This window comes from Lutra lutra, chromosome 1 (assembly GCF_902655055.1).
Source record: "Lutra lutra chromosome 1, mLutLut1.2, whole genome shotgun sequence".
Classification (NCBI taxonomy): Eukaryota; Metazoa; Chordata; class Mammalia; order Carnivora; family Mustelidae; genus Lutra; species Lutra lutra.
The window spans coordinates 156,577,408-156,602,837 of record NC_062278.1 but is presented as its reverse complement, the minus strand read 5'-3'; the positions used below and the strand labels follow the sequence as shown (position 1 = coordinate 156,602,837).

Genomic DNA, 25,430 nt, shown 5'->3' with positions numbered 1-25,430 from the left:
TTTTATAATTTTCCACATATTAACCAGGCACATGCTTTATTAAATTCATAACAAGGATTTTTTTCATTTTTGATAGTGTAAGATAAACTGTATTATTTTTGTCAAGAAACATTTGTTTTTATCCATTTGTTGTTATTCTTGTTAAAGCAGAAAGGTAAATCCAGTCCCTATTACTTCATCTTTTTTTTCAATTGAAATATTGTTGATGCATAATGTTATACTAGTTTCAGGGGTACAACATACTGATTTAACAATTGTATACATTACAAAATGCTCTCCACAATGAGTATAGTTACCATAGGTCACCATACAAAGTTACTACAGTATAAATAGACGCTTCACTGAAAAGTAAACACAAATGGATTTTAGAAGTCTGGAAAAGTTCTCATAAACTCACTAATAATATGAGGAATGAATATTACTGGATATAACTGGATTACTGGATATAACTACTCCATTGACAAAGGTCAAAAAGTGTAGTAACACATTGGTAAGTTTATAGGAAAATATATTTCTCAGACATTATAAAACGAAGAATAAATTAACCATTAGTTTATGGCAATTTGGCAAAATCTCAAATGCATGCACACTTTAACCCACCAAAACCAATAGTTTCTAAGAATCTATCCTAAACACATGCTCTCATATCGTATGCAGAGATGAATGGACAACTTCATCATTGCTTATCATGGTAAGAGATCAGAAACAATCTAAACATTAACTGATATGAGACTTGTTAAGTTATATATGTGGTAATTGTTTTTAAAAAATTTAAAAAGAGGGCCGCGTGGGTGGCTCAATCAGTTAAACATCTGACCTTTGGGGCACCTGGGTGGCTCAGTGGGTTAAAGCCTCTGCCTTCGGCTCAGGTCATGATCTCAGGGTGCTGGGATCGAGCCCAGCGTCGGGCTCTCTGCTCAGCAGGGACCCTGCTTCTCCTCTGTCTCTGCCTGCTGCTCTGCCTACTTGTGATCTCTCTCTCTCTGTCAAATAAATGGATAAAATCTAAAAAAAAAAAAAATCTGACCTTTGATCTCAGCCCAGGTCTTGATCTCAGGGTCGTGAGTTCAAGCCCCACATTGGGCTCCATGCTGGACATAAAGCCTCTTTTAAAAAAAAAAAAAGGAGGGGAGATAGAGAGACATGTTATTATGTACTAATATATATAAAGTATGTTATTAAGTGAAAAGAGAAAGGGCAATAGTGTTTGAAGAAAAACTAAAATGTTAGGAGGAAAGAAGACTTAATATTCATAGTATCATCTTGTGCAGTTTTAATGTTTTACCTTATGTGTATAATTGTTATGTTTAAAGGTAAAAATTCAGTCAAAATTAACTAATTTCAAAATATATTATCCAAAATAGCTTTATTCAATTTAATGTTAAGTAATAAAAGAGTTTTATGAGAACCAATCTAACTGTCCAGATGTAGCACTATTTAGGGGAAATTGCGGTAGATTTTCATTAATGACCCCAGTTCTTCACTCCTCCTTATATTCACGCCCTTTGCCTTTCTTAGGTAACTTGTTCAGGGATCTCTCACTGTAGGCAGGACATAATTTCCCACTCCTGACATCCATGTGACTTGTCTTGGCCAATAAAATGACACTGAAGGAATGGGTGTAAGTTCCAAGCCTGGGCTTCAAGAGACTCTTTGTGTTTCAGTTTGTTCCTTGTTCTTCCGCGGCCTTTGTGAAAAGGACATGCCCAGCCTCACCCACTGGTCCCAAGAGGGGAATGAAAGACAGATGGAGCATATCCATTCCAGCTAAGACTGCCTAAAGCTCAGCATGGAACAGAGACCCCAGATGACCCACAGACACATGAGCAAGCCTGATGATCAGCCAAGCTCAGCCTCATGACCTGTGAGCTCTAATAATAAATAATTGTCATTCTAAATGTTCTCTTTTTTTTTTTAAGATTTTGTTTATTTATTTGGCAGAGATCGCAAGTAGGCAGAGATGCAGGGGGGTGGGGAACAGGCTCCCTGCTGAGCAGAAAGCCCCATGGGGGGCCGGATCCCAGGACCCAGGGATCATGACCTGAGCTAAAGGCTTTAACCCACTGAGCCACCCAGGCACCTCTAAATGTCCTAAATATACTAAATTAAGGTGGTTTGTTACACAACGATTTCTAACCAATAGGCCTGGTGTCAAGGTGTTTTAAGTATTACCCCGGGTGATATATGGTGAGACTAGAAGCAAATTGAGAGAGAGAAAGTTGAAAGACTTTTTACAGTTTTGTTACTCACAGTTTCTCTGGGAGAAGACCGCACACCGTACAGGGTCACTCAGAGAAGCACGAAGGTTGGTCAGGAGGCAGAAGGAAAAAGGGAAACTATAGGCAAGTGCCTTTACCGTGGCTTCCAGGGGAAGGAATAGGCAGGCGGGATGACCAGGTTTAGGACTGGCCAATTTGAATAATGTCTGGAGCATCGAGGCTGTCCTTGGTTGTTCGGTTCCTGGCCCTGGGCGATCAGGGCAGCTATGTGGTAGCCCACATGTATGGTGATCCAGATGTAAAAACCTGATAGAGTGGGGGTGGACTTAACTAATCAGGAAGGAAAACTCACCAATCTCTATCTAGGACCTCAAAACTGGATCAGGGAAGTATTTTTTAAAACTACAACACCCAACGTCATAGTCCCTGTGATCTTAAGGACTTTATCATGCAGTATATGTACTAAGAAGCAGTCAGAAGCAGCAATCCCAAAGGAAAAAGAATCAGAAAAAGGCTGCATCAATTATTGTTAATTATTGGGACTGAAAGCCCATTGGAAGTAGTCCAGTTACCATGGCTGCAGAACAGACTACCCCAAAGCATGGTGACTTAAAACAACATTTATTTTGCTTACAGATCTGCAGTTTATGTAGGGTTCAGTGAGATAGCTTATCTACTCCATTAGGCATCATGTAGGGCAGCTCAAAGTTTGCGAGCTGGAATCATCAGACGTGTCTAGTGACTGGGTGTCTCGTGTCGGCTGAGACCTAAGCCTGGGCTGTTGGTTGGAACACCCACAAATGGCATTTCTATATGGCTGCTTAAGCTTCCTTACAGCATGGTGGCTGGACTCTGGGAAAGAGAGCCAGGAGGAAGCCATATCACTTCTTTTGACTTAGCCTTGGAAGTAACAGGTTCTTTCTATCATATTCTTTTCCTTAAGGTAGTAACGAAGTCCCACCAGTTCAAGGGGATGGGAAATCAACCATCTCTTTTTTCTAAAGATTTTATCTATTCATTTGAGAGAGAGAAAGCACAAGTAGGAGGAACAGCAGAGGGAGAAGGAGAAGCAGGCTCCCCGCTGAGCAGGGAGCCCAACATGGGGCTCCATCCCAGGACTCTGGGATCATGACATGAGCTGAAGGCAGACACTTAACTGCCTGAGCCACCCAGGTGCCCCAAAGTGAACCATCTCTTGGTGAGGAATGTCGAACTGCTGGTAGAGCACATGGGCTAGAAATACTTCTGTGCCCGTTTTTGGAAAACATAATCTGCCATGGGGGTGGGTGGAGAGATAAAAGCCAAAGACAATAGAGGAGTCCAGGAGAGAGAACGTGGGGGTGTCTCTTAGGTGAGAACTTGAGGAGGGGCATGAGGAAGCTGAGCTGCACGGAGCCCAAGAGAGGAAGCAAGCAGTCAGCCCCCCGGCCATGGTGGAAGCAACCGTGAGAGACATGGTAGGGCAGCTAGCAGGTTTCATGTCCTGCCTGACACTGTCCTCTTTCTTTAGAGGCATCTGAACTAATGATGCAGTGGGGGTGGGGGCAAAGGGTGGGGGCTGATGTTTTAACAGGAGTTGAGGGATTCAGCGGTACCTGATGCTTGATCGGGTCCTGGATGGGGTGCAGGACTCAGCCTGGCTGGCGGGAGAGGGACACGGAATTGCTGCCAAGGACACGGAAGGGACAGCCATAATGTCCTTCACGTTATTCTGCACTAGCAAGGTGTGGAGCCGCACTCAGTGAGGGGGTGAGGGAAAACTCCGGCAGGCAGCCTCCCCTCCTCACACCTGTGTTTCAACCCTGCCTAATTTTCAAGGTCACCAGGAAGACTAAGCCCACTGACAGCCATGAGATCCCTGCCAGTCACTGGTTGCTCTGCGCAGAGACCACAATTGCTCTGTTTGGATCGCTCATGAACTTTCTTGAGGGTAAATGACTGAAGTAGCAATTCCTTCACCAGGAATAGACTGATTCCCAGTTGTCAACATGATCTTGTGAGATTAATGCCTTGGCGCACTTAGAGGAAAGGCAACCGAGATTGATAGAGGAGATGGCCCATTTCTTGATTTGTACCTGATGGAGCTCAGAACCGCCCACTCACAGCAGGAAGGCCTGCAGCCTGGGTTTCCCAAAGAAACCAGCTTCCTTTGGACTGCAAGGGAAGTACCTCTGTTTGAAGCTAAGACTGACACACAGCCCCAGATTCAGCCTGGAAGATATCCAGGAGCCTTGCTCTTCCCCCTGGGCTTGGGCCTCCCTGCACTCTCTACTGTCCCAGGCCCCTTCTGAGAGGCTAGACTCAGGATGTTCTGGCTCCTCTGCAAGCTTGCCTGGCTGGCTGGGCTGTGGACAAGGCAGCACAGTGGGACAGAGAACAAAGGAGGCAGCCCTTGAAAATTCTGACAGTCCCAGACACATACGCTCGAATGCACACTCTTGGCCCTGAATCTGTTTTAAGCTGTGAGCCAAAAATGTGTCTCATCCAGATGGGAAAATGTATCTAGAATAGCAATTGTCTGCACCCACACACCCATACACACACACACACACACACACACACACACCATCAGCCCCACCAAATTTGGGGGCTATATATTAGGCAAGTAGTAGGTGCTCAGCTCCCAGGCCTTCCCTTCTGTTCTCCCCATCCTTCTGCCCCTCAGGGGCAACTCTCAGTTCACTATGGAAGACGACAAAGCTGGTTCAAGGACACCAAAGACTCTCTCTTTTTTTTTTTTTTTTAAATAGTCTTCTGATTCTTTTACTTCCTCCAAAGCATATGTCCAACTTAATTCAACAAACATTTATGGAGCCCTTACCGCAGGCCAGGCACATGTTTACCCCAGGACAGGCATCTAGATTCTCAGGATCCAGAGCTGCACCGTCCAATAGAACATTCTGTGGCAATGGCAATGTTTTAGACCTGTGCTGTCTGCTACAGAACCACCAGCCACATATGGCTACAGAGCACTTGAAATGTGGCTGCTATGACTGAGGAACAGAACTTTCAGTCATATTGAATTTGTCCGATTTTAGTTTAAATCACCGTATGTGATCAGTGACCTCTGGTGGACAGTGCAGACTAGAAGGAGGTAGGAATGTACACAAAAGCCCTATTGCGCTTCTGCTAAAACACCACAGTGGAAGTGCAGAGACCCCCTGGAAAAATAGGTGAATTTCCACATGGGCGCTGTGGAAGTCTTCCTGGAGGTGGCAGCCAGGGAGAAGACGATTCAGGGAGGGAAAATAATTTCAACAGGTGAGTCTGGCTGGGAAATGGACTTGCAGGAGAAACCAGCATTGGGCAAAAATGCAGGTGCTGTGAAGTGCAATATACACTCAGAACACTTAGGAAAGACAGAAAGTTCCTTGGGGGCAAAGGAGGCTGGTAAAGCAGGGTGATGAGAGCCTGATTGACAGGCTGGTGTTTGGGTGCCTCTGAGCAAGATAACAAAGTGGTCATCACGAGCTTTAGGAAGTGGGTGGTATGGCTAAGACACAAATGAGGTGGAAAGATGAGCAGCCTTGGGTGTGTGTGTGGCCGGGGGACAGGGTTCACAAACTCTCACCAGTACCCAAGGGCAGGCACGGAGAGACTGAGGAAAGAGATGGGCCACTCCAGATTGGCAGGTGGCAGTTTTCACAAAGAAGGGAACTTACTTACAGGCTTGTCTTAGGCGGCTGCAAGATGAGTTGATCCCACACCTGCCACCAGAATCTTAGAAGCTTATGTAGGGGCCTTAAAGGGGCTCAGTCGTGTATAGTGTCCAGAGGATTTCAACCACACATTTCTCCCTCAAGGCTGTGTCCTTGAAAACAGCTCCCACCATGGGAAAGGGGGTTGGAACAGACTTTCCAAGGACAGGAGAAGGGTGAGGAGCCTCCAGTTCCCCAGGTGTGGCTGGCAGGTCATCCTCTCTATGACTTCCTCCAAGAGAGTGCCATGGTCCAAATGAGAGGGAACAAAGACCTGAGTCAGGACAGAGGATGCAGCTGGGGGGTGGGGAAATGTGAACTTGTCCTTCAATGACACTCCTAGTGCCTCCTGCTCTGTCCTGCCTCCCTAACACCCAGCTACATTTCAGTCCAAGTGGCACCTGGGTGGCTCAATGGGTTAAGCGTCTGCCTTCAGCTCAGGTCATGATCCCAGGGTCCTGGGATTGAACCCCACATCATACTCCCTGCTCAGCGGGGAGTCTGCTTCTCCCTCTCCCTCTGCCTCTCCACCCCTACCCCATGTTCTCTCTCACTTACTCTGTTTTCTCTCTCAGATAAATAATTTTTTTTAAATGGACTGTCAGAACACATAGTAGATGTTTAATAAATGTTTGCAGAAAGATGGATGAGATTGAGCAAACTCTCAGGCTGGGTGATTGATTATAATTTAGTTTTGGGGATAAAGCCAGGTTAGAGATTCATTCCATCAGTCTCCAGATAGTTACTGTGTGCCCACTAATGGCTGCACACAGAGGCACGGGAGGTGCAGCAGTGAAACAGCCTAAGTCCTGCCCACAGGGAGGTCACAGTCATGTTGAAGGATGCAACCAGCTTCTTCTGAGACTCATGACTGAGGGGGAAGATGGCCCTTAATGGAAACTGAGACATCAGGACAAAAGGTGGCCCAAGGGGGCAGAGCATTTTTGGGGGGGCACTGGAGTTTAGTGTACCAGTGAGACATCAAGGTGGAAAAGGTAGACACGTCCTTGGAAGAGGTGTTGAGGCAGGAAGACGTGCTATGAAGCCATGAGCAAGCCAGGAAAACTGAGGCTGCAGGAATGATGGAGATATCCAAGCAGTACTATCAGAAAAGACAAAAGGGAAACAGAAGACAGCCTCAAAGGACTGCCTTTAGGCTACCCTTCAGCCGGCCAGTCGTCCACACCTCACTCTCAACATTAAGGTCAACTATCGTTTCTCAGCCTTTTGGCTAAGATCAAAAGTAGTAACATTATGGTCAACCAGATGTCCCCTCTGCTCAGCCTACACTTCCCCATCTCAGGCTCTGCTCTCTGCAGCTGGGCAACGGGGGCTCACGGATCCAACCAAGAGCATTCTGCCTCAGGTGTTGCTCAGAAAAGCTGATGCCTTTACCTGCTGCTACAGGCTGAGTTGTATCCCCTAAAGTTCATAGGTCAAGGTCCTAACTCCCCTTACCTGAGAAGGTAGAGATAGGACCTTTTTAAAACCGGTAATTAAGCTAAATGGGTTTATTAAGGTGGGCCCTCATCTGATATGACCAGTGTCCTTAAGAAGAAATTTGGACGCAGACTCACAAAGAGGGAAGACCTTGGGAAGACACACAGAAAAAAGCCATTTCTGAGCCACGGAGAGAGTCTTTTGGAAAAACCAAACCCCTGGCACCTGGATCTCAGACTTCCAGCCTCCAGATCTGTGAGAAAACACATTCTGTTGTCTTAAGCCCCCTAGTCTCTGGCACTTTGTTATGGTGACCCTGTCCCTAATCTGCTGCGGGTGCAGGCTTTTCCCCTCCTGCCAGCTCCCTCCCATATGTAGAGCTTTCCCCGCTGCCTCCAGCGCTCTCCGCTCTCCCCGCCCCCACACACCTGCTCCCATCCCTGCAGGAGGAGAAAGGGATTCATAGGCCCTTCACACTCAGGCTCCCACTTCATTATTTTAACTGTCTCCTGTAAAAAGGGTAGACAGAGCAGTGTTTTCCCCTTGGCAAAGACTCCTTCTCGGATACATTTGTAGATGGCAGTCCACTTGAACTACACAGCTGGGACTTAATTGCACCTGGACAACCCACCCCCACTCTGTGCAGCCTGTGCATTTTTTTTTCTCCTTTAAATTAAATGCAAAGGAACAGACAGGATGAGAAATTCAACCACATGTACCTTCCTCCTTTATGCCCCAGTCCCCCTACACACACACACACACACACACACACACACGTGCTCACATGCGCATGCAGGTAGAGATGCTATTCTTTTCTCCTGGCCAATGTCCCACCTGCCCAAAAGCTGTGCACCTGGGGCCCAGGCCACATTCCTGCTCCTCAGCATAGACAGCCTGACAGCCGAGCATCTCTGGAGTCGACTTGAGTTCTAACTGGATTTCTGCTGCTTTAAAATTTTTACTTGAGGACACAACTGGTTGGAATTTGAGGACACAGTTGGTTAAGCAACCGCCTTCAGCTCAGGTCATGATCCTTCAGTCCCAGGATCAAGTCCCACATCAGGCTCCCTGCTCAAGGGGGAGTCTGCTTCTCCCCACCCCTCACCAACTCTCCCTCCTCTCAGGCTCTCTCTCTCTTGCTCATTCTCTCTCTCACAAATAAATAAGTTAAATCTTAAAAAATAAATAAATAAATAAATAAATAACATTTTTATTGGAAAGCCCTTGATAGGAGGAAGATTAGTGTTCTTCGAGGAAAGCACTGCAATTACAAACCCAGATCTCCCTGAAAACTCTGAGTCAAGTTAGGTTCTTAAGAATTGAGTTTTAATGAGCCACAGGAAGTGACGATGAGGGTCAGCAATCCCAAGGACTCGGGTGTGGCATCAGGCACACAAAATCCAGCACGACCACCTGGATGTCGATGTCATGTAGCTCTTTTGAAGTCTCAGAGCCCTGCCGGAAGGGCTAAAGTGTTCTTCCCCTCACTCTGACCCAGAAGCTCTGAAAAAGCCTTTAAAAAGCTGAAAAAGTCTAATCTGTAGTTCTCTTTCATCCCCTGTGAAGTCAGGAGCATTCCATGTGAGGGACTCTTCCCCTTCCTTAGATGTGCCGGAGCCCTGTGTTGTCCCAGGGGTCCCACTCCAAGAATGTCAACATGGTGGAAAGAATCCTTGAATTGGGGCTCACCGTCTTAACTCTCACCAAAACAATAGACTTTGTGAAGGAACACCAAAACCAGATGCTGCCACCTCCGGATTAAGTTGTCATGAGTGACCTTAAAGGGGCTCTACTATTCACAGCTGGTTGCAGATCCACTCAGCAGAATGGAGATCAGGTAGGATGAGAGGCACAGGACAGAGCCAGACCTCTGTGGGATCTCTAGGGTGTCTAGAAGAGCCTCTTTTCCTACTGAATTGTCACCACCATGGGACATAGGACAGTATTGCTTTCTAAACACCTGAGAGGGGGGAAGCATGTTCATCTCTTTGAGCAACAAATACTTGTCCACTGCACTTCTCCATTTTGATTTCTAAAAATAACCTTACTGTTTTCTGTGACTACAAATATAATCCAAACTAATTTTTTTTTAAATCTGGCCCTTACAGAGTACTCAGAGTCACCATCACCACCTCCACCTCCTCCATTTTGGAATTCAATTTTTATTTATTTTTACAAAGGTGGATTGAATAGTAGAGCCTCCTTTTCAGCTTGAGTTTTCAGTGAGCAATTGATTTTTGCCGTATTTCCATGCCAGCCCATTTAGCCCTTTTTAAAAACTGAAACGTACTTAGCCATGTTCCTGCTGAATACTGGTGTTGTCTCCAATTTTGCACTGTCCCAGATGCTCCTGATGTTAGGAGGAATGCTGGCAATAAACATATAATTGAATATGTTTCAATCTGAAGAAGGAAGGAAATTCAGACACATGCTATGACATGGGTGAAGCTTGAGGACTTGATTCGAAGTGAAGTAAGCCTATTGCAAAAAGACAAATATTACAGGAATCCACTTATATGCATCACCTAGAGTACTCAAAATTGTAGAGACGGGAAGTGGAATGGTGGCTGCCAGAGGCTGAGGAGACGGGATATAGGGAAGTATGGTTCAATGGGTAGAGAGTTTCAGTTAAATTTCTGAAGATTGGTCACACAACAACGTGACTATAACTTAACACTACTGAGCCGTACACACAGAGGTTGAAGATTGGAAATTGTATGTTAGGTATATCTTAACCACAATTAAAATAATAATAATAAATAATTTCTTAAATCCCCCCACAAAAAAATGGGAATGCCAAGTCTAAAGGTGATTCCAGTTGTCATTTTAAATAGATATTAGCAAAGTGCCTCTTGAAGGGCTGTACTGGTCTTATTTCCACCGCAGCATGCGAGAGACCCATCTCCACAATCTCTCCGACACAGGCATTGCCAATCTGTTCTCCATCATGATTTGGTAATGGCAGATGGGACAGAAAGAGGGCATAAATTCACACTCCCCTTGAAGTGTAACAAAAGAATGTTCTTCTGTTTAGCCCATCTCAACACTTGAGGGGCCACAAAGTAAATTTGGGTTGCAGCGTTCTACAGGGTAGGTGTAGATCTCTTTGGATGCCTCCGGAAACTCCGGAGTTATTCTAGTTCTTCCCCATCCCATCCCACTCCCTCACCTTAAAATCATGACTCCAAATATCACGGACTGGCCTACATATTTTCCTGAAACAGCTGTCCCACAGAATCACTAAAACTTGGGTTAAAAATAGCCTCAGTCTCTAAAAGAAGGTTGAGTCCCTGGAAACAAAGCCCACTTAGAAATGTCCCCACCTCCGTAAAAGGCACACAAAAGCTGACCAACCTGTGTCTCTTGAGCTAGTCTCTACTCGTGACCACCCCTTCCTGCCCTGGACACAAATCCCTGCCTAAAATCTTTTCCCATTCTTGGTCCGTCTATGGAAGAAAAACAGGGAACAAGGGAGGATAGTGCAATTATAAACAAGCTACAAGCTCATGTCCTTATTTCCATATTATAAATGCCCAAATGGGCTCAGAGACTTTAAATAACATGTCTGAATTCCCACAACAAGTATAAGAAGCCAAATTTCAATCTTATGTCTCACTTCAAAGATACTGCAGTAACAATACCCTGCTTCCCCAGTGCAACCAATCCCCCTAAAAGGTCCTATCAGGTATTCAGGTCCCATCACCACTGAAGAGGATCAGATGATGTGTCCTAGGAAGAAAACAGAGAATTCTGAATAGGGCTAGAATTCTGTAGCACCAGGAGACATTTTGAGACAACAACCCACCTAAAGAACGCCCGGTACCTTGTTGATGGCCTCTCCCTCCCCCTTAGCAAGTGGGGAGACACATTTTCCTAGGTGGTGGGTGGGAGTGAGGATCAGCTGTCTACTTTTGTTGGCAGACCTGGTTTCTCTGCTGTGGTAAGGACTGGAAGTTTATCAGGTTAAACAGGAAAGCTTCCCATGGGCTCTTAACCTCTGAGCTGTTATGGAGGTTGCCAGGTGCGGAGATGGCCTCTGGCTGCCCACTTGACCTTGCACTCTATGGTCCCAATCTCCAAAGCATATTTAGAATGACAAGATCAGACAAAGCCATCCTCAGTTGCTCAGGAAAGATATTTGTGGGAGAACGAAGGGTAGCTACCTGCTGCCTTGGTTTACCCATCCTCTGAATCATAAACTTAAAGATGATCCCCAGGACACAGATGTCTAGCAATTAAATGGTATTGATCCAGGAGGGCTGTCAGGGCATCCCAGACCCCAGATCAGCCTGGTGGAGAAGGCCAGGGATAATTCAGTGTGTGTGTGTGTGCATGTGTATGTGTGAGAGAGAGAGAGAGACAGAGATTGAGATGTTAAGCATTAAGATAGTTATTATGGCAGAAGAATCTGTGGTTCCTGGATTCCTATCCTGCAAGGACCCTGCAAGGACAGATGCATGAGGAGAAAAGCAGAGGCTGCCAGATCTCTTAAAGGCCAGACCCAGATCAGACAATGCCACTTCTGCTGTAATCTATTGGCCAAAGCAAGTCACAAGGGGAAGGGAAACAGACTCCATCTCTTGATGGGCAGAATGACACATGCATGCAAGGACAGGAAGAAATAGGCAATAGCCATCTTTGAAATCTACCTACCATACTCCCCAACTCTTAGCTGTGAATTTGTGACTGTTCTCTCCATATATTCCACCCCCTTTTCCAAGGGAGTAGCTAGGACTTCTCAGTTCAGAACTCAGTTCAGTTCTTCTTCAGTGACACAGGGGCCAGGGGATGCCTTGACCAGTAGGGACCTGTACTCACATTCATCACAATACAATGGGGAGGTGGGAAAACTTCAGGGATGATGGTTGAGTAGTTCATCTACAGATCCTGGACCAGATGTCCCAGAGCTCCTACCCTCACCAAGCTCAGCTCGGAAGAAGAAAAGTCACCCATCAACACAGACCCCCTGCCAGCTTGGAAAGAGTGTGTCAGTGGTGGCCACTATGAACTGAAGGAGAAAGGGCTCTCATCCTTTCACCCATGCCATGTAGACCTCCCAAGATTTGAGACCTCAAGGAAGCAAAAGTTCCCCCAGTAATGACTGGGTTGAATTTCCCACCAAAAAGGGCTCGGAGTAGGATTTTAATTACTTTAAATAAAATGTGACATTACTTGTATAACCGAAATTCATGTGTACTGCATTATTGCTAAATCATGAAATCCCAGGATTACCAAAGCCATACTAAAATCAGCTGGAAACACAGGAGACTCATGTTCAATGTCATTTGCATTCAAATATCCAAGTGAAATACCTCTCATATACATATTGGGTAAAACCTGGAAGTTGCTTTGCTAGGATTCTAACATTGAGTGTTTATAGCCTTGGTCTTTTTCCTATGTCCTGGGAGTGATCTCCCCATCCAAGCCTGGAAAATCCTTTCTGTGAGCTCCAGAGAGAGGGCAGAGTATAAGACTTGTCCATCTCTTGGCCTCATCCCTCTCACATCCCCACTAGCCATGTGTCCATCAGGCAAGCACTGGCTCAACCCCTTGAGAGAAGCCCAGGAGACCTCAAGTCATGAAATCAGAGAAATGAACAGCTGACACACTCCAGCTAGCAGGAGACCTTAATGACAGCCAGGACCTTAAGCACTACTATGCCTTCCTCCTGTGCTGAGAGCGGGTGTGACATAAGCTGTAAATTGTATGAGTAATTACATGAGTCCCATGAGCAGGTGCTCTTGCTATGATCAGTGCTGGCCAGAATGCTCAGCGAACCTGGAGCTCATTTTGAGCTACAAGTGACCACTCTGAGGAAACTGAGGCAGGCCAGCAAGGGAAAGGTAGACACGATATCTATAGCCCTTGGTTTGGAGGTAGGGGATGAAATGGGGATTCAGTATATGAATCTCAGTACTCAGGGTGAAGGACAGGTGCACTCAGAAGAGAGTAAAGCCAGCAGCTTTGGGGGCTGTGCTGAGCTTTGCTACCTTCTGGGAATGACTTTGGGCAGCTGCTCTGTCCTGTTCTTAGCGGTCAGAGGCCAGGCTTCCCTGAGTGGCGGCAGGAGAAGACACATTGGTTTCTTGGCCAGACATTCCACTTTCCTATAGGAAGACCCCAGTGCCAGAAACCAAGTGAGAAGTTGAAGTGGGTGAGCTGTGTCAATACCTAGGGGCCAATCAGCACACTCTATGTCCTGATACTGGGCAGGGGTGATGGGCTCCAGAAAGAACCGCTGATATTTGCTATTGATCCCAGTGCCTGAGTCCTCCATGGAGAGATGGCTGGCTGGCCTCCAAAAACCCAGTCCAGGTCTCAGTCCTGCCTCAGACAGGCTCTGTGACCTGGGGTAAGGTACATCACCTGGACCTGTTTCTCCACCAACCATCTGAGGTGTTGGCTTCCATATCAGGGCCATTCCTTCTTCCAACCATTGGAAAACTGAACCCATATCCCCAGAGAGAATCTGAGGAGAACAAGGGCTCTCAACTAAGAACAGTCAGGCCAAATCTTGTGTGTGTTGGTAGGAGCCATCCAGCCCTTCCCTCAGCAGTCCTCCAGGGCCCTAAATACCATTCTGAATGGTTAATGCTGCCTACAAAGAAGTGGAATTAATGTCTGACACAGGTCAGAAAGCAGCTGATCCTTTACAATGAGGTTTTGGGAGGTGGAAATTCCCTGAGAATTCACCCTCTTGATGGGGGAGAGAGACACTAGCTATGTACATGCTTGTCCAGCAGCTGGGTACCTGGGTGTCGGCAGCGGGGGTGGGTGGTAGAGAGGGTGGACCACAAGGCAGGCCGGTGGGGGTGATCATGACAAAACTCCAGCCTGGGGTAACTCCTTGTGCAGGAGAGAGTTAACACAGCCGGCCTGACTGCTCTCTTATGAAAGGCCTGCTTACGAGGCTGCCCCTTGGCTGGTGTCTGGGAACTTGAATTTCTGGAGGGTTCTTGCCATCTCCAGAAGTAATAACCATAGCTCAAAGTACTCATACTGTTTGTACAAACAATGTAGTTTATGCCAAACACCTGCTTTCCTTCTGTGATGCTATGACTCTGATATATTCTAGGCAAAAGATGCCTACATGACCAGCCCCCATTAAAAACCTGAGCGCTGAGTCTCTAATAATTTTTGATTGGAAACAATTCATGTGCATTGTCACACTCATCGATGGAGGAACTAAGTGTGTCCTGTGTGAGTCCACTGGGAGAGGACCCTCAGATGCCTGTACCTGGTATCTGCCCCCAGACTCGGCCCATATGCCTTTTCCCTTTGTGGATGGTGCTTGGCATGCTTTGGCTATAATAAATCAGAGCCATGAATACAACCCCATACTGAGGCCTGTGAGCCTTCCTTAGGAATTACCAAACCTGAAAGTAGTCTTGGGGGTCATACAGCCCCTGTCCTGGATTTCCAGGCAAGGCCAGGACACCAAAGCCCCTGCTACTGGGATGGCCTGCAGATTGAGGTCATTGGTGGGAATTAATGACCCTGTTGCTGAATCCCATTCCTCCCAAACTCCACACCCACACGATAAGCTGCACTACAAATTGAGGAGATGGATTCTTAGAAGTGGTTCTCTCCAAGGAGTTCTATCAGACAGTGTTGGTATAGAAGATAGCAGACTTATCTGGCCCAGTTATAAGCCTCCTGGACCTTGAAGTATAGGATCAGAGGACACTTTGTTTCCTGAGACTTGGCTGTCCTGCTCACCCAACATAAGCAAACCCTGATATCACAAAACCAAGACCTGAGGGTGCGCAAACCCATAGCAACAACCTACAGAACCACTGGGAATTGGGGCACAAAGGGCTCTTGGACCATTTGACTCCCCCTAAGGGGAAACTGAGGCCCACGGGGCTATATAAATGCAGCTGCCACCCCATACAATATGCATTGCTATCACGGCTGCTTTTCCACGTCTACATCTCCCTCTCACAGCAGACTCTGAGCCCACATATAGGCGCCCACATATAGGCCTCAGTGATCTGACCCACCCCAGGTTACACTGCTCAGTAAGGGTGGGAGAGGATTCAGCTCTGGGCCTCCGGCCTCCCCGGACTATGTTCTTGTTGGTGGCAGTCCCAAGAGGCAACCCTGAAGAAACTCCTTACAGTCCACATCCCAAAAGTTCAGGAGGCACAGGCAAGCCCTCAAGAGACACCGAAACCAGCCATGAGTCCCCGTGGAGAGAGGGGACTGCATTTCAGAAGGCACAGCAAGCTTCCACCGGGGTCGGCATCAACAGCTGACCAGAGAGAACCAGTGCCGGGGTTTACCCTTCACTCTCTAAGTGGAGATTAGAAATAAGTAAATGGACGGCTCCAGGTAAGAGAAACAATTTAACTTTATAAAAATGTGATAATACAGTAAGAGTTGATTGGGGTTTTTTCCTTTTTTTTCTGGCAAGTGAAGTTTATAAAAAACACCCGGAATAAAAATTAGAAACATAACCTAATAAAAATTAGAAACAAGGAAATAGAGTCATTTAGAAAGACAATAAAGGGAAAACAATAAGCAGCAAAAGCAGCAGCAATATGGGGAGAAGGTTGGCTCCATTGTGCAGACAGAGCAATGAAGGACCAACATAACCCAAGCTGTCCCAGCAGGCTGAGCTGGGGGGCAGGGGAGGGGGTGGCAGTAACCAGGAGCAGCATAAAGGCCTCAAGAATGGGACCACACTGATGGCCGCTGGCTCAGTGGGGGCTGGGGCTGAAGCAGTAGCCTCCTTCAGTCAAGAAAAAGAGACACACATAGGGCCACATACAAACACATTTTGGAATGTCTGCACCATAGCCAAGGCAGAGTTAGGACCACCTTGGAGAGGCAGGCTGGGAACCCCCCCCCAACCCCCACAACATTCCCCAGGCTTGCCTCCTAGGGCAGAAGTCCCGAGGCTCCCGCCCACAGGATGCAGGAGGAGCTCTGGACTACATTCTGAGGTAGTCTAACCGTGACTTGCACAGGGAGCTGAAAATTATCACCAAAAAATGGGGAGAAGGAGGGCAGAAAAGACGCACAGACAGAAGGGGCTAATACACATAACAGAAGGGACCTTGCTCTTGCTACAAGTAGGTTCACAGATGACCAGAGGGTGTGGCAGGGGTCACAAGTGGCCAGCGTTGGGCCCACAGGGACCCTGGGCACACGCAGCTCTTAAACTACTTGACGCTGCAGCTGTGTGAAAGGAGATGAGGGAATCCGAGGAGGGATCTCCCAGCCCAGAGCAGCGCCAACTCTGAGGTGAGGGGTGTCCCTTGCTGATGACTCACATCACAATGGTGATGCACCAGAGAACCTCAGAACTTTGGGGTGAGGCATCCCAAGGTGATTTCCACTATGACTCCTCTCATCTGAACAAATTCTAGGGAGAACACTGCTAGACTTACAGGAGAGAGAGTGATCAGATCAAAGCCACCAGTGAGAGAAATAACGAGAACAAAAAATCAAAAGTGTTGCTAGACTCCCCTACTTTTTTAAACTAATTTACATTCCTTTTCTCATCTGCCCCAGCACTCAGAATTCTAAGTCAAGATGGAATGTTCTGAAGGCTTAAGAGGCAGCAACTGTGCAGACGTTAGTATTTTCTCTGCTTTCCACATTTCCGCGGTCGCCTTCGAGGACGGAGCTCACCAAAGTCTTCCACTTCATTTTCATAATCATCTTCCTGAACAATACCTGTTTCAAAAGGAAAAAAATATGTGTTGTGATGAGCACTGAGTGTTATATACAACTAATGAACTAATGAACACTACATCAAAAACTAATGATGTTGGCTAACTGAACATAAAAAAAATGGAAACAAAGTACAGAATAGTGATTTCTTTTTCACTCCACTATTAAATATAACATACTAGGAAAACCTGACATCTCTGTAATCGTTTTAAAATTAAAGTGGGAAAAAAGCCTGATTCAGAGCCCCAAGTGAACACCCTTCTCTAGAATTAAGTTCTTACACAGGCTGGTTCCTCTGCCCTCACTTCAGAGACCCTTTAAATGGCAAAGAAATCAAATAAAACCTAAAGACAACCACAAACTTGAGTTGCTATACCAGTTATCTTCCTTATGAAACAATCATAAAGGGCGCCTGGGTGGTTCAGTAGGTTAGGCCTCTGCCTTCGGCTCAGGTTCCTGGGATCAAGCCCTACATCGGGCTCTCTGCTCAGTGGAGAGCCTGCTCCCCCCACCCCACCATCTCTCTGCCTATCTCTGCCTACTTGTGATCTCTCTCTCTGTCAAATAAATAAATAAAATCTTTAAAAAAAAAAAAGAAACAATCATAAAAATCATAGTCCCGGTAGGCGCTATATTCTAAAGATTTTTTACTGCCATAGATATTTGTGCTACGTCCCTTCTAGTTTTTCCCAGCTCTGGGGTCAGGATTTTCCAGTAGTATAACGGATTAGGAGGACCCAGAGAAGAGAATTTTGGGACACATGAAATACATAGAGTAAGAAGAAATAAAACCCGGCCAGGAGCAGGCAACAATTGGGATGGGCAAGAGGTAAGACCTCCTGGTTGATAAAGAATTTGTCAAGATAATTCTCACTGTCAGGAGAGAAACTTGACTCACTCCATATAAGCCCTTAACCCTCTATGGGAAGATGAATGCAAGTTTCTCTAATAATTTTGTTTGCTTTGCTCACAAATGTATTTGTTTTATAACCCCAAGCCCCAAACAGTACTGATACATACTAGATAGTCAATAAATATTCACTGTCCTACATGAATGATTGACACAGACAGGCATATGTACCAAGAGAAGACTTTTCAATACTTTGTCTATCCTTGGGAGTCACTGTACTGCATGTGAGTAGTGACTGAATGTCATCAATAACAGCTCACGAGTGGCAAGAGGTTGTCGAAAAAGCAATTAAAGGGAGCCCTCACAGTCAGATGGGGACACTCGGATTCTATGTTGCTAATAATCTGACTGACTGAGGGCAATGCTCCTGGACAGTGACTGGCCACCACTGACATCATAGGCAAGCCCATGGCATACTGACCCGGGAGCCAGCAGAATCAAGAATTACAACACCCAGAGCATCACCCTGGGATAAAGGGCTGCTTACCTTCCTCCTTTAAGCGGAGTTCTGTCTTCATCAGCCACTCCCGTGCATCCCTGACTGAAGGGATCAGAACATTGACCAGCCGAGCCATCACTTCCTCTGCTACAGGAACCAAAGAACAAGGGCTCTGAGTGATGGGGCTACAGCAGAGACCAGACTATTCAGTACTAGAGCCAAGGCCCCCACCTCCCAAGAGCCTGTCTCTGTTTCCCCAGAGGGGCGTGATGGGATAAGGACCCACAGCCACCTCCTGCCGGCACAAACATAAACTACAATGAAATGCTAGCCTGACACCATCACCTGTGTGCCTATAGAGATTCCCAAGAGCAAACCTCTTAAGGAGGCTTTGTTCAACATGTCACTAAACCTTAAACTGGAGTGTCTGGATTATAGAATAAGTTTTAAACATCTAATTTCACTAATTTTATACATAATGTGACTTCCACTCAGTGTTGCTAAGAAATAGCTAATAAGGAAGTTAGAGGAAATCTGATTCAAAGGCCACACAAGAATTCTTATTGTTAAAGATTCATACTGGGTATGGTTTAAGAACCCTCCTAAAAGGAAAACACCAGCTACACACCTCCGGATCTTAGTCAAGGGTTCAGCACAGAGTAGGTGTTCAAGAAACAGTCACTGATGAACAGATCGGAAGCTTACAGAGTTTCCTCAAGACTGAACGCTCTCCCTATATCCTTGCCACAGAACTAGTTAGCCAGAACTTTTTCTTGTCTGTAGTGCCGAGGAAACCATCCTGGCCCAAGATAATCACAGTGTTTTAACTGGGGGCCAGGGGGTTCAAAGAATGGGGTTTTGCTGTAATTTGAAAACACATGTTCCTCACTTGTGTCTCTGCCAACGCCAAGTTCTGTCATCCCCGGAACAGACCTCACCACCCCAAAGGACTTGACTCTGACCTGTGTTCTCAAAGCCTGGGTTCTACCAGCACCTGGCCCCCATTTCTGAAGACCCCCTTACCGCCAGCCCAGGCCTTGCGCCTGTAGAGGTCCTCCACCGTATCAGAAACCTTCTTGATGTTCTCCTGGACCTTCCTCTGCAGCATGTGACTGTGCTCTTTGGAGCCCAAGTGACTGCGGATCCACATGCTCTGCTCAATGTCCTGTACCACCAGCTTGCCTTCAACAATGGCCGGGTCCACCTTCTCCCGGAAAAATTCGGAATACTTCTGGTAGGCCACCTGCTGCCTCTGATGACCTTCTAGGTGGATGTGCTGCTCATAAGACTCACTATTCCTCTCCCGACCCTCTGGGTCTCCCAGCTCGGCCCCGGAAATGGCCACCACCTCTGAAGCCTCTCCCTCAAATGCCTTCCCAGGGCTGAAATAGTTGTCCGGACCTCGGGTGAACTTCACCCCACACAGGTCGCACTGGGTCCTGTCGACGTCGGCCTTCTTGAAGTTCCCGGCCCCAGGCTCCCTGGTCTCCTCCCGGAAGCACTCGGCCTGTGCACTCACCCTTCTCCTCCAGCTGATGCACAGGGACACCACCAGGCAGGCCCTCCTCAGCTTCCTCTGGATGGAAGCCTTCCGTTGCTTCTGGGAAAGGATGGCAGCAAGGAGGCGGTCCCGGTCTTCCGAGGCCAGCTCATCCGTCTCATCCTGACCGAACTCACACTCTGGCTCAGCAAAGTAGTCCACGGAGTCCACACAGAGCAGGCGGCTCAGTTTCACCTCCTCGTGATAGAGGCCGCGTACCACGGACCCCTTGGCATGCACGCTGTCCCACCGCCAGTGGCAGTCCATGAGATACTCTTCGTCCCGTTCAGAGAGCAGGTCCTGCAGTGCCTCAGCCACAGACTTCACGTTGACCGCCGTTAGCACCCGCTTGACCACCTTCAGGAGCCTCTCAGGAACCTGGTCCGGGCGGTCCATGCTCATCAGCTGCAGCCTCGTCTGGATCTCCTGGAAGTGGCGGTACAGAAGACGTTTGCAGTACGGCTGCAGAAGCTCCTCGGCATTCACCAGCATCACCAGGCACAGCACCAGGGTCCGCTCTGCCTCTCCAGACACCACATAGTCTATCTCACCAAAGGCATCGAGCAAGACATTGAAGTTCACATTCTCATAGCCACAGAGCACCTTGACGAGGTAGGAGAGGTGGAACCGGAAATCCTGAATGGCTCTTGTCACATCCTTGGGTTTGTATTCTTGAATGATGGAGAACACGTCCCCGAGCTCCCTTTCCTTCTTGCTGAACAGGAACTCCCAGTAGTGCAAGAGCGCAATGTAGCTCTTGGGGAGGCACAGGATGGCATTCTTCCAGAGGCGGGCCAGGACCACCGCACAGTGGACAAATTGGAACTCCAACAGGGCCACCGTGTTCCCGATGCTGGGGATGAGCGGTTCTTTGCACCTCTTGACCAGGACATTCATGAAGCGGAAAAAGAGCCTCTTGTAGTCTTCTGGGTTCCTGTATACATAGAACTGGTCAATGCAGTTCTCCAGCAGCCGAATGAAGCAAAGGTGGGTCTTCTCAGTATTCTCATCGTCCTTGTTGGGTGCCAACATGCCGAATTTTCCTTCTATTCCCTTCATCTTGCTGCCTCTCCCCCTGCCCCTTTCCTCTTTTTCAGCCTCTAGAGCTTTGAGTTCCCTGTTGTAGTTGTCCTCCTCCTGGTGGAGAAGCTTTTCAAACTCCTCTGGATAGTTGGAGGAGACAAGGAAAGCCTGCATGGCACTCAGCCACAAGTCTGTGGACTCCCGGCGGCTTCGTGCCCTTTCGTTTTGAAACAGGAAATGGATGTACTCTTTCAGAGCAGATCTGCAGGACCGAAAGGATTTGTAATTTGGTTTGAGGATTTCTTTGCACGCCATAGGGTTTTCTGACAATACTCTCTGATGGAAATGCTTAGGGAAGAGGACATTCAGGAAGGATTTACAAAGGCCATACATATCTGTAGGCAAAATATAACTAATTTCTTCAAGTTCTTCTGCTAAGATTTTAGGGAAGACTTTTTTGGCTTCCAAAAACAACCCACTGATGGCCACCAGGTGCATTTTTGACTGAACCAAACACTTGGCCTCACAACGCCGCAGAGGCCTGTGGAAATCTTTACAGTTTTCATCTTCACATTTCAAGCCTACAATAAACCTCATGCAGACCCCTGGGTAGGTCTTCCCAAGCAGGCTCTGTGTGATCTGACACAGCCTGCCCAAAAGGTGTTTGTTGAGGGCTAATTTCACTTGGTCAGTCATTATCAAGAAATAGTCTTTAGTTTTCTTTTCCCTCAAGTTCAAATCCAGGTCAAAAATTATTTTTAATATGGGTCCAGGGTCGTTCTGAGCTATCTGGCAATACTTGGCATCCACCTGAGAAATTCCAAAAAACTCAAAGCAAGACTTGACCATCTCCTTCTCGGCGTTGTTGGTCACTCTTTTGAGGGCCCTGACAAGATTGAGGAGGACTTCTAGGCCTCCCGGAGCCAGGGCCAGGACCTTCTCAGCCTCGGCCTCACACTGGCTGGCAGCTTCGTAGAGCGCCTCTACCACTCCAGCTGAGTGATTGAGTGTGTCAAACTTGAAGAAGGCATCCTTGAGCTTTTGAAAGTCTCTCAGGATTACACCCTGGAGGAACTGGGCCTCAGCGATGCCAGACAACTGATTGGTTTGATAGCAGAGGTCAAGGGCTTCTCTCAGAATGGCCTTGGTGTGCTCTACATCTGAATCCCTGGCCACATTGAGGCGGGCAGCCCCCAGCAGACAGGAGGCCTGGAAGTCCTTGTCGGCAGTGAGCCTGGCGGCCTCCAACAGGCAGCCATGTTGTTTCATCAGCAAGGCAGCCTCTTCTCTCCGACCCTCCCTGTTCAGCAGGTCTGCAGCTTCTGCCAGCCGTCCGCGAGACTTCAGGAACACCAGCTGGTCTTCTGTGTCTAGCTTCGAGAGGACAGCCATCATCTCCTTGATCTTATTTGCACTCAGGTACTTTGCTGCCGCTTCCAGGTAAAACTGACTGGCAGAATAAGACAGCTTGGATATGGGAAGGGTCTTGGCCCTTAGCATTTCTTCATACCTACAATGACAGACAACACAAATGTCAACTCATTACCACCCAATAGAAAGTGTTCTCCAAAATACAGCAGAGTCAGTTAACTACAATTCCCACATATAGATATAAATTATAAAATAGGGCCTAAACCAAACAGCATCTTTACAAAGCTTCATTTCACACGGATAGAATTAATTCTTTATTCTCCAAAGGAACCAAGCGTTAGTATACTTAATTAATGAAACATAATAAAGTTGCAACCTAAACAAATGGAAGTTAGGTCTCAAAGTCAATTTGAGAGGCAACAATTATGCATAATCAAAATTATCCCAAAAAAAAAAAAAAACCTTAAACTTTCATAAAAACATGATAATCATTTTGGGTCTACAAATTCCATTGAGTCTGAGATAGGACTAATGAGAAAGAATGAAGACAGAGACTGCACACATTCCAGCAGGACATTAACCTTCCTCTTATTACCCAAACTGTGATTTTTCTCTTCTACAGGTATGCATGTGGTTGAGTTAGAGTGAGATTAATGAGGCTCTGAATGCTCCCCTTTAGTCTGCTGATCAAAATCAATATATCCCACTCTACAGTCCCACAGTTTTCAAGGCACTGGAACAATCCAATAAAACATGCTTGCTTTTGAACTCATTGGATAAAATCCATCTCATCACAACCAGGAAAGTGCCCTGGTGCCTTATGATGCCCCAGAGTTATGCTATAAACATGAGATTTCCTAGTAGAACAGGTTTCCCATGAGGGGTGTAAATAAAGATGAAGAAAGGGAGTATACTTTACATGTGAGCATTGGCTGATGGAGTAAGGAGTAGTTTTAGCAAGTATAAAGAACTACCCAGGTATTTTCTTTTCAAATTTAGAGTGTCCTTAAAACACTTTGAGTCAGGCCAGGTAGCAATTGAATTCTACACCCAGTATGCATGGTGTTCAAAAGACACTCAAATAGATCTAGTGTGAGGCTTCAGTTAATACTCAGATTACACTTAGATCTCAACTCAGCACATCATTAGAAACTCTCTGTTGTATACCTCAATAAAGCTGAAAAAAATAAAGAAAAAAGATGTTTCTGGGGAAAATCTGTGACTATTTAAGGTTCTTCTGGAAAACTGAGGACAGAAGGTTAAATAACTAATTAAAAGTTTCTTTTTGCTTTAAAAAAAAAAAAAAAGCTCTCAGTCGGTTTTGTCATGTCATATGAACTCACAAGGGAATTGGCCTGGTCAATTACTCCCACCACCACTGCATAGCACCCTGATAACTGGGTACCCAATAAATGTCACAGCTGGCATCCTATTATGGACTGATAGTTTGTGTCCCTTAAAATTCATACATTCAGGCCCCAACTCCCAGTATGGTTGTACTTGGAGATGCGATCTCTAAGGAAGTAGCTAAGGTTATATGAGGTTACAGGGGTGGTGCCCTGATTCAACAGAAGTAGTGTCCTTAGAAGAAGACTCCAGAGAGGGTCACCTGGGTGGCTAAGTTGTTTGGGCATCTGACTCTTGGTTTAGGCTTGGGTCATCTTAGGGTCATGGGATCCAGCCCCACATCAGGCTCCGTGCTCAGCAGGGGGGCCTGCTTGAGGATTCTCTCTCTCCCTCTGCCCCTCCCCTCACCCATGCACACAAAAATAAATTAATTTTTTTTTAAAAGAAGACGATACCAGAGAGTGAGTTCTCTTGTGTTCTCGTCTCTTTAAGAGCCAAGGAAAGGCTACATGGGGACACAGGGAGAAGTCAGCAATCTGCAAGCCAGGGAAAGAGCCCTTAGCAGTAGCCCAGCTGGTCAGAGCCTTGATCTGAGACTTCTAGCCTCCAAAAGTAGAAGAAAATAAATTTCTGTCATTTAAACCACCCAATGTATGGCATTTCATTACAGTAGCCTGAGCTGACTAATACACAGCCATTACATATATCCCATATATAATGGTACCAAAGACCTGGATAGAAGAATATGCTCATTTACCAGCCATGGCCCTGAACACCTACTTTCCATTTCCAAAAATTAAAAAAAAAAAAAAACTCAAGGTACTGAGTACCTTTATTGAGGTACTGGTTGCACAAGTATATTAATTTTGTGAGAATTATGTGTACCTTTTTGAATATATATTATACTTTAATAAAAGCTGACTTAGAAAATAAAAATCTGAAGTTTTGAACATCTAGGTCAGATATGTTCATTTTGTCATGTGTATAATTTGGTAGAAAGCAAAAAAAAAAAAAAAAAACCAACCCACACCCTATTTTCCCAGGAGCTGAGAGAGGACTCAAACTCCTGCTCAACAGAAATGCAGACTAGCAGACTCTGATTCTAGCCGTCCCATACACCAGGAAGACCTCCTAGGGGGCATCAACAGCATGCTGTTTCTATATTCCTTGTCAACCATGAACCCCACCATCTCCACTTCACCTTTGGAATATGAACTGGGCTAAAGGCTCAAGAAGGCCTCCAGTGGGTCAAGTATAAAACTTATGAGGGTATGTGTTCACACATTTCATACACATAGGTATGAGTGCATGGCTGAGGATCTGCCAGTAGATTGTAGTGAAGCAAAATCCTGACGGCCCACTAGTGCTCTTACCTTTATCTATCCAGTCAGCAAAACTGTGAACTCAGCAGGTAAAGGTGGAGAGGACAGAACCATCATTAAGCACCATGTGTGTTATGTACACACCTGTAACAAACCGTTCATCTTCTTCTACCCGCTCTCCTCATCACACAGTGTCGAAGCTTATGAAAAGAGTAGAGTATAGGAAATATACATATACTAAGAGTGCATATACTAAATTCACTGCAATGGCTGTCAATGAGGAGAGAACCAGAATGAAGACTGGCCATGAAGAGAAAGAGGATAAACAAACTAAAACCAATGATGGGTTTGCTGTGAAAAGAAGATTATATTCCACTCTTTTTCCTCCCACACTTCCCATTCAGCTCCTCGGTTAATCCTTTAGGCTTGGCTCTTGCCTT

General features: G+C 46.4%; 1 protein-coding gene across 2 annotated transcripts in view; it reads right to left on the bottom strand.

Moving 5' to 3' along the window:
* Window positions 1-15,692: 15,692 nt before the first annotated feature.
* TRANK1 (tetratricopeptide repeat and ankyrin repeat containing 1) overlaps window positions 15,693-25,430 on the bottom strand; it is a 98,748-nt gene continuing 89,010 nt past the window's right edge. For both annotated transcript variants that reach the window (XM_047741117.1, XM_047741125.1), the window contains exons 22-24: window positions 19,411-22,460; window positions 18,436-18,534; window positions 15,693-17,041 (exon numbers count right to left, since the gene is read on the bottom strand). In XM_047741117.1, the coding sequence (XP_047597073.1) occupies window positions 16,941-17,041; window positions 18,436-18,534; window positions 19,411-22,460 (3,250 nt within the window). In that variant the 3' untranslated portion in view covers window positions 15,693-16,940. The remainder of the gene's footprint in view (window positions 17,042-18,435; window positions 18,535-19,410; window positions 22,461-25,430) is intronic.